The sequence below is a fragment of the Oncorhynchus tshawytscha genome, linkage group LG14 (genome assembly GCF_018296145.1).
Source record: "Oncorhynchus tshawytscha isolate Ot180627B linkage group LG14, Otsh_v2.0, whole genome shotgun sequence".
Taxonomy (NCBI): domain Eukaryota; kingdom Metazoa; phylum Chordata; class Actinopteri; order Salmoniformes; family Salmonidae; genus Oncorhynchus; species Oncorhynchus tshawytscha.
In genome coordinates, this window is record NC_056442.1 from 47,724,182 (window position 1) to 47,734,181 (window position 10,000).

The window sequence follows — 10,000 nt, forward strand, 5'->3', positions numbered from 1 at the left end:
CTTCTTGGAGTTTGGAGGCAGTCATTTTCTCCAGTTAGTGTCATTAACATAGCAGGGATCTAACTCACTTAGGCCTTCCCAAAGTACACATGCTTATTTGACATAAATGCCTGACTGTAGCCTTAACAGATAGAGAGTTTGACCTCTGGAAGTTGTTGCAGTGGCTATCTCAGCAGAATGTTACTGTCCAGTCCACACGGTACCGTGCTGAGAGGGCCTGATAACTATCTCAGTAGAATGTTACTGTCCAGTCCACACGGTACCGTGCTGAGAGGGCCTGATAACTATCTCAGTAGAACGTTACTGTCCAGTCCACACGGTACCGTGCTGAGAGGGCCTGATAACTATCTCAGTAGAACATTACTGTCCAGTCCACACGGTACCGTGCTGAGAGGGCCTGATAACTATCTCAGTGGAACGTTACTGTCCAGTCCACACGGTACCGTGCTGAGAGGGCCTGATAACTATCTCAGTAGAGACGTTACTGTCCAGTCCACACGGTACCGTGCTGAGAGGGCCTGATAACTATCTCAGTAGAACGTTACTGTCCAGTCCACACGGTACCGTGCTGAGAGGGCCTGATAACTATCTCAGTAGAACGTTACTGTCCAGTCCACACGGTACCGTGCTGAGAGGGCCTGATAACTATCTCAGTAGAACGTTACTGTCCAGTCCACACGGTACCGTGCTGAGAGGGCCTGATAACTATCTCAGTAGAACGTTACTGTCCAGTCCACACGGTACCGTGTTGAGAGGGCCTGATAACTATCTCAGTAGAACGTTACTGTCCAGTCCACACGGTACCGTGCTGAGAGGGCCTGATAACTATCTCAGTAGAACGTTACTGTCCAGTCCACACGGTACCGTGCTGAGAGGGCCTGATAACTATCTCAGTAGAACGTTACTGTCCAGTCCACACGGTACCGTGCTGAGAGGGCCTGATAACTATCTCAGTAGAACGTTACTGTCCAGTCCACACGGTACCGTGCTGAGAGGGCCTGATAACTATCTCAGTAGAACGTTACTGTCCAGTCCACACGGTACCGTGTTGAGAGGGCCTGATAACTATCTCAGTAGAACGTTACTGTCCAGTCCACACGGTACCGTGCTGAGAGGGCCTGATAACTATCTCAGTAGAACGTTACTGTCCAGTCCACACGGTACCGTGCTGAGAGGGCCTGATAACTATCTCAGTAGAACGTTACTGTCCAGTCCACACGGTACCGTGCTGAGAGGGCCTGATAACTATCTCAGTAGAACGTTACTGTCCAGTCCACACGGTACCGTGTTGAGAGGGCCTGATAACTATCTCAGTAGAACGTTACTGTCCAGTCCACACGGTACCGTGCTGAGAGGGCCTGATAACTATCTCAGTAGAACGTTACTGTCCAGTCCACACGGTACCGTGTTGAGAGGGCCTGATAACTATCTCAGTAGAACGTTACTGTCCAGTCCACACGGTACCGTGCTGAGAGGGCCTGATAACTATCTCAGTAGAACGTTACTGTCCAGTCCACACGGTACCGTGCTGAGAGGGCCTGATAACTATCTCAGTAGAACGTTACTGTCCAGTCCACACGGTACCGTGCTGAGAGGGCCTGATAACTATCTCAGTAGAACGTTACTGTCCAGTCCACACGGTACCGTGCTGAGAGGGCCTGATAACTATCTCAGTAGAACGTTACTGTCCAGTCCACACGGTACCGTGCTGAGAGGGCCTGATAACTATCTCAGTAGAACGTTACTGTCCAGTCCACACGGTACCGTGCTGAGAGGGCCTGTATCCGTGCTGTCCAGAGAGGGCCTGATAACTATCTCAGTAGAACGTTACTGTCCAGTCCACACGGTACCGTGCTGAGAGGGCCTGATAACTATCTCAGTAGAACGTTACTGTCCAGTCCACACGGTACCGTGTTGAGAGGGCCTGATAACTATCTCAGTAGAAACTGTCCAGTCCACACGGTACCGTGTCCTGATAACTATCCACACGGTACCGTGCTGAGAGGGCCTGATAACTATCTCAGTAGAACGTTACTGTCCAGTCCACACGGTACCGTGTTGAGAGGGCCTGATAACTATCTCAGTAGAACGTTACTGTCCAGTCCACACGGTACCGTGTTGAGAGGGCCTGATAACTATCTCAGTAGAACGTTACTGTCCAGTCCACACGGTACCGTGTTGAGAGGGCCTGATAACTATCTCAGTAGAACGTTACTGTCCAGTCCACACGGTACCGTGCTGAGAGGGCCTGATAACTATCTCAGTAGAACGTTACTGTCCAGTCCACACGGTACCGTGCTGAGAGGGCCTGATAACTATCTCAGTAGAACGTTACTGTCCAGTCCACACGGTACCGTGCTGAGAGGGCCTGATAACTATCTCAGTAGAACGTTACTGTCCAGTCCACACGGTACCGTGTTGAGAGGGCCTGATAACTATCTCAGTAGAACGTTACTGTCCAGTCCACACGGTACCGTGCTGAGAGGGCCTGATAACTATCTCAGTAGAACGTTACTGTCCAGTCCACACGGTACCGTGCTGAGAGGGCCTGATAACTATCTCAGTAGAACGTTACTGTCCAGTCCACACGGTACCGTGCTGAGAGGGCCTGATAACTATCTCAGTAGAACGTTACTGTCCAGTCCACACGGTACCGTGTTGAGAGGGCCTGATAACTATCTCAGTAGAACGTTACTGTCCAGTCCACACGGTACCGTGCTGAGAGGGCCTGATAACTATCTCAGTAGAACGTTACTGTCCAGTCCACACGGTACCGTGTTGAGAGGGCCTGATAACTATCTCAGTAGAACGTTACTGTCCAGTCCACACGGTACCGTGTTGAGAGGGCCTGATAACTATCTCAGTAGAACGTTACTGTCCAGTCCACACGGTACCGTGTTGAGAGGGCCTGATAACTATCTCAGTAGAACGTTACTGTCCAGTCCACACGGTACCGTGCTGAGAGAGGGCCTGATAACTATCTCAGTAGAACGTTACTGTCCAGTCCACACGGTACCGTGCTGAGAGGGCCTGATAACTATCTCAGTAGAACGTTACTGTCCAGTCCACACGGTACCGTGTTGAGAGGGCCTGATAACTATCTCAGTAGAACGTTACTGTCCAGTCCACACGGTACCGTGTTGAGAGGGCCTGATAACTATCTCAGTAGAACGTTACTGTCCAGTCCACACGGTACCGTGCTGAGAGGGCCTGATAACTATCTCAGTGGAATGTTACTGTCCAGTCCACACGGTACCGTGCTGAGAGGGCCTGATAACTATCTCAGTAGAACGTTACTGTCCAGTCCACACGGTACCGTGCTGAGAGGGCCTGATAACTATCTCAGTAGAACGTTACTGTCCAGTCCACACGGTACCGTGTTGAGAGGGCCTGATAACTATCTCAGTAGAACGTTACTGTCCAGTCCACACGGTACCGTGCTGAGAGGGCCTGATAACTATCTCAGTGGAAAGTTACTGTCCAGTCCACACGGTACCGTGCTGAGAGGGCCTGATAACTATCTCAGTAGAACGTTACTGTCCAGTCCACACGGTACCGTGCTGAGAGGGCCTGATAACTATCTCAGTAGAACGTTACTGTCCAGTCCACACGGTACCGTGCTGAGAGGGCCTGATAACTATCTCAGTAGAACGTTACTGTCCAGTCCACACGGTACCGTGTTGAGAGGGCCTGATAACTATCTCAGTAGAACGTTACTGTCCAGTCCACACGGTACCGTGCTGAGAGGGCCTGATAACTATCTCAGTAGAACGTTACTGTCCAGTCCACACGGTACCGTGCTGAGAGGGCCTGATAACTATCTCAGTAGAACGTTACTGTCCAGTCCACACGGTACCGTGCTGAGAGGGCCTGGTAGCCTGTCCCATAACTGAGAGGGCCTGATCTATCTCAGTAGAACGTTACTGTCCAGTCCACACGGTACCGTGCTGAGAGGGCCTGATAACTATCTCAGTAGAACGTTACTGTCCAGTCCACACGGTACCGTGCTGAGAGGGCCTGATAACTATCTCAGTAGAACGTTACTGTCCAGTCCACACGGTACCGTGCTGAGAGGGCCTGATAACTATCTCAGTAGAACGTTACTGTCCAGTCCACACGGTACCGTGCTGAGAGGGCCTGATAACTATCTCAGTAGAACGTTACTGTCCAGTCCACACGGTACCGTGTTGAGAGGGCCTGATAACTATCTCAGTAGAACGTTACTGTCCAGTCCACACGGTACCGTGCTGAGAGGGCCTGATAACTATCTCAGTAGAACGTTACTGTCCAGTCCACACGGTACCGTGCTGAGAGGGCCTGATAACTATCTCAGTAGAACGTTACTGTCCAGTCCACACGGTACCGTGCTGAGAGGGCCTGATAACTATCTCAGTAGAACGTTACTGTCCAGTCCACACGGTACCGTGTTGAGAGGGCCTGATAACTATCTCAGTAGAACGTTACTGTCCAGTCCACACGGTACCGTGCTGAGAGGGCCTGATAACTATCTCAGTAGAACGTTACTGTCCAGTCCACACGGTACCGTGTTGAGAGGGCCTGATAACTATCTCAGTAGAACGTTACTGTCCAGTCCACACGGTACCGTGTTGAGAGGGCCTGATAACTATCTCAGTAGAACGTTACTGTCCAGTCCACACGGTACCGTGTTGAGAGGGCCTGATAACTATCTCCGTTACTGTCCAGTCCACACGGTACCGTGTTGAGAGGGCCTGATAACTATCTCAGTAGAACGTTACTGTCCAGTCCACACGGTACCGTGCTGAGAGGGCCTGATAACTATCTCAGTAGAACGTTACTGTCCAGTCCACACGGTACCGTGCTGAGAGGGCCTGATAACTATCTCAGTAGAACGTTACTGTCCAGTCCACACGGTACCGTGCTGAGAGGGCCTGATAACTATCTCAGTAGAACGTTACTGTCCAGTCCCACACGGTACCGTGTTGAGAGGGCCTGATAACTATCTCAGTAGAACGTTACTGTCCAGTCCACACGGTACCGTGCTGAGAGGGCCTGATAACTATCTCAGTAGAACGTTACTGTCCAGTCCACACGGTACCGTGCTGAGAGGGCCTGATAACTATCTCAGTAGAACGTTACTGTCCAGTCCACACGGTACCGTGCTGAGAGGGCCTGATAACTATCTCAGTAGAACGTTACTGTCCAGTCCACACGGTACCGTGCTGAGAGGGCCTGATAACTATCTCAGTAGAACGTTACTGTCCAGTCCACACGGTACCGTGCTGAGAGGGCCTGATAACTATCTCAGTAGAACGTTACTGTCCAGTCCACACGGTACCGTGCCTGATAACTATCTCAGTAGAAGGGCCTGATAACTGATATCTCAGTAGAACGTTACTGTCCAGTCCACACGGTACCGTGTTGAGAGGGCCTGATAACTATCTCAGTAGAACGTTACTGTCCAGTCCACACGGTACCGTGCTGAGAGGGCCTGATAACTATCTCAGTAGAACGTTACTGTCCAGTCCACACGGTACCGTGCTGAGAGGGCCTGATAACTATCTCAGTAGAACGTTACTGTCCAGTCCACACGGTACCGTGCTGAGAGGGCCTGATAACTATCTCAGTAGAACGTTACTGTCCAGTCCACACGGTACCGTGTTGAGAGGGCCTGATAACTATCTCAGTAGAACGTTACTGTCCAGTCCACACGGTACCGTGCTGAGAGGGCCTGATAACTATCTCAGTGGAACGTTACTGTCCAGTCCACACGGTACCGTGCTGAGAGGGCCTGATAACTATCTCAGTAGAACGTTACTGTCCAGTCCACACGGTACCGTGCTGAGAGGGCCTGATAACTATCTCAGTAGAACGTTACTGTCCAGTCCACACGGTACCGTGTTGAGAGGGCCTGATAACTATCTCAGTAGAACGTTACTGTCCAGTCCACACGGTACCGTGCTGAGAGGGCCTGATAACTATCTCAGTGGAAAGTTACTGTCCAGTCCACACGGTACCGTGCTGAGAGGGCCTGATAACTATCTCAGTAGAACGTTACTGTCCAGTCCACACGGTACCGTGCTGAGAGGGCCTGATAACTATCTCAGTGGAACGTTACTGTCCAGTCCACACGGTACCGTGCTGAGAGGGCCTGATAACTATCTCAGTGGAACGTTACTGTCCAGTCCACACGGTACCGTGCTGAGAGGGCCTGATAACTATCTCAGTGGAACGTTACTGTCCAGTCCACACGGTACCGTGCTGAGAGGGCCTGATAACTATCTCCGTGGAACGTTACTGTCCAGTCCACACGGTATCGTGCTGAGAGGGCCTGATAACTATCTCCGTGGAACGTTACTGTCCAGTCCACACGGTACCGTGCTGAGAGGGCCTGATAACTATCTCAGTGGAACGTTACTGTCCAGTCCACACGGTACCGTGCTGAGAGGGCCTGATAACTATCTCAGTAGAACGTTACTGTCCAGTCCACACGGTACCGTGCTGAGAGGGCCTGATAACTATCTCATTAGAACGTTACTGTCCAGTCCACACGGTACCGTGCTGAGAGGGCCTGATAACTATCTCAGTAGAATGTTACTGTCCAGTCCACACGGTACCGTGCTGAGAGGGCCTGATAACTATCTCAGTAGAACGTTACTGTCCAGTCCACACGGTACCGTGCTGAGAGGGCCTGATAACTATCTCCGGGAACGCGATGACCTTTTCCCAATCGAAAGCTGCAGCAGTCACTGTGAAGGGGAGTCTAAATTAGACATTTTATGATGTGGGAAAATGACTACCAGAATCATTACAGCAATATTCAAGAAAATAGCTGTTCTACTGTGCCATGCAGTGATATCCAGGTAGATATACCTTGTGTCCTGACGGGCTCTGACATGGGGCTGGGGTCACTGAGGCCCTGGGTGTTGACCGCCCGTATCATGAACAGGTAGATGGTGTTGGGGCGCAGGCCTCTGACCGTGTACTGCGTGGTCTTCACGTGGTCCGCAACCGTCTGCCAACTGTTGCTCACCGACTGGCTGCAATGGGACAATGACAAGGATATCACAAATGGGCTACCGCAATAATTAAGAAGCAATACAAAAGTGAAAAGAGGAAATCTCTCAACTAACCTGAAGGCTTCGATGACAAAAGAGGAGATGGGCGTGGCCCCAGCCAGGCCAGGTTGCCAAGACAATGAGACGCTGTTCTTGGTGACGTCAGTGACCTGGGGTTTGGAGGGAGGGCCAGGGAGCTCATTGTCATCCCGGTTCTTAATGACCATCACCCCAGCTTGATCTGCAAGAGAAAGAGAACAGGATCTATTGTTAAATGGGAGGATGAAGAGGAATGAATAAATAACTATTCCCAGAAAGTCATATGTATGAATACAGTATGTATGGTATAATTACTACAACAACATGAAGACATGTTCACTGTGCCATACCTTTGACCTCCAGGAAGGCGCTCCATGATGTCTCTCCACTGGAGCTGGCAGCCACACAGGTGTAGATCCCAGAGTCAGAGAGCTGGGATAGAACGTATAAATACAGCACATCAACCACCTGACCACAACCCACTTAGAAACATCTTCACAATGACTAGATATTAGTGTGGATCTCCACAGCTGCTTGATCAGATGATTATTCATGGGTCGTAGTTCATGGGTCATAGTTGTTGTTCTAAATGCATGTGAGGGGTCCATCTCTGAGGTCACAACAGTGTGCCATGTGAGGGGTCCATCCCTGAGGTCACAACAGTGTGCCATGTGAGGGGTCCATCTCTGATGTCACAACAGTGTGCCATGTGAGGGGTCCATCTCTGAGGTCACAACAGTGTGCCATGTGAGGGGTCCATCCCTGAGGTCACAACAGTGTGCCATGTGAGGGGTCCATCCCTGAGGTCACAACAGTGTGCCATGTGAGGGGTCCATCTCTGAGGTACAACAGTGTGCCATGTGAGGGGTCCATCTCTGAGGTCACAACAGTGTGCCATGTGAGGGGTCCATCTCTACGGTCACAACAGTGTGCCATGTGAGGGGTCCATCTCTGAGGTCACAATAGTGTGCCATGTGAGGGGTCCATCTCTGAGGTCACAACAGTGTGCCATGTGAGGGGACCATCTCTGAGGTCACAACAGTGTGCCATGTCAGGGGTCCATCTCTGAGGTCACAACAGTGTGTGAGTGCCTTAAAGTGCTGACACTAATTTCCTAATGAATTCCATTTTCTCCTCACCGTCCTCCATCACTTTACTCCCCCTGTCCCCCACCTCCTCGCCAATCGCAACAAAGGTGGGCTAATTCATTTAGGTTGGGCTGCTGAAGCCCCTGGACCGATGACATCTGGCTTGTCTCTCCATCCTCTCCGTGACTCTTTAGTTGTTTGTTGGTTTTCTTTCCTCCATGTATGAAATAAAATGTCAGTGGTCAGCAGCTTTGTAAAGTGTAATGGGTATTCCACAGGGGCCTTGGAGTGGGGAAAGGAGGATGTGAGGATTTTAAATTCAATCTACCTTAAATGTATAGCGTGTGTGTGTGTGTGTGTGTGTGTATGGGGGTTGTTTAACTCTTCACCCCTCCTCTACTCTGCAGCTGGAACCTGTCCAGCCCTCTACAGCTGAGTCTTGTAAGAGCCGTCGTGTCACTAAGTGATAGTATAGAACAATTTATTAAAATCAATACTGCCCATTCATCTCTTTAAGGCAATATGATTCATCTTGTCCATCTAACTTGTACCTAACCACTGTTCTATTGAATTATACTAAGCTTGCACATCACGTTCAAGCATGTACACACGCACGCACGCACGCACGCGCGCACACACACACACACACACACACACACACACACACACACACACACACACACACACACACACACACACACACACACACACACACACACACACACACACACACACACACACACACACACACACCACATACACCACATTCACCACATTCACCACATACACTCTCTTGCACACAAACAGGACACACAGACAGAACAGTGTCTGCAGAATTAATAGAGCTATCACAAATAAGAGGAGGAGGGGTCATGTTGCAATGAACACTTTCAAGAGGGTCAGAGGGTATAGAGGGTACAGAGGGTCATAGGGTCATAGATGTCCATAGGGTCAGAGGGTACATAGGGTACAGACGGTACATAGGGTCAGAGGGTACAGAGGGTCATAGATGGACATAGGGTCAGAGGGTACAGAGGGTACAGACGGTACATAGGGTCAGAGGGTACAGAGGGTCATAGATGGACATAGGGTCAGAGGGTACAGAGGGTACAGACGGTACATAGGGTCAGAGGGTACAGAGGGTCATAGATGGACATAGGGTCAGAGGGTACAGAGGGTGATAGGGTCAGAGGGTACAGACGGTCAGAGGGTTAGAGGGTATAGAGGGTACAGAGAGGTACAGACGGTCAGAGGGTCAGAGGGTTTAGAGTGTCTGAGGGTACAGAGGGGTACAGACAGTCAGAGGGTTTAGAGGGTTTAGAGGGTACAGAGGGTACAGAGGGTCAGAGGGTTTAGAGGGTAAGAGAGCACAGAGGGTACATAGGGTCAGAGAGTACAGACGGTCAGAGGGTCAGAGGGTTTAGAGGGTCAGAGGGTACAGAGAGGTACAGATGGTCAGAGGATACAGAGGGTTTAGAGGGTCAGAGGGTACAGAGAGGTTCAGAGGGTCAGAGGGTACACAGAGGTACAGATGGTCAGAGGGTACAGAGAGGTACAGAGGATCAGAGGGTACAGAGAGGTACAGAGAGGTACATATGGTCAGAGGGTACAGAGCGGTACAGAGGGTCAGAGGGTACAGAGAGGTACAGAAAGGTACAGATGGTCAGAGGGTACAGAGAGGTACAGACGGTCAGAGGGTACAGAGAGGTACAGACGGTCAGAGGGTCAGAGGGAAGGAACAATATGTTATTGGTCACATACACATGTTTAGAAGATGTTATTGGTCACAAACACATGTTTAGCAGATGTTATTGCAAAATGCTTGTGTTTCTAGTT

General features: G+C 50.4%; 1 protein-coding gene across 1 annotated transcript in view; it reads right to left on the minus strand.

The window, feature by feature from the left end:
- Positions 1 to 10,000, minus strand: part of LOC112267279 (roundabout homolog 2-like) — a 410,580-nt gene that overhangs the window by 91,358 nt on the left and 309,222 nt on the right. Inside the window, exons 11-13 of the mRNA XM_042296566.1 lie at positions 7,427 to 7,508; positions 7,113 to 7,278; positions 6,853 to 7,019 (exon numbers count right to left, since the gene is read on the minus strand). Coding sequence (XP_042152500.1) covers positions 6,853 to 7,019; positions 7,113 to 7,278; positions 7,427 to 7,508 — 415 coding nt within the window. The remainder of the gene's footprint in view (positions 1 to 6,852; positions 7,020 to 7,112; positions 7,279 to 7,426; positions 7,509 to 10,000) is intronic.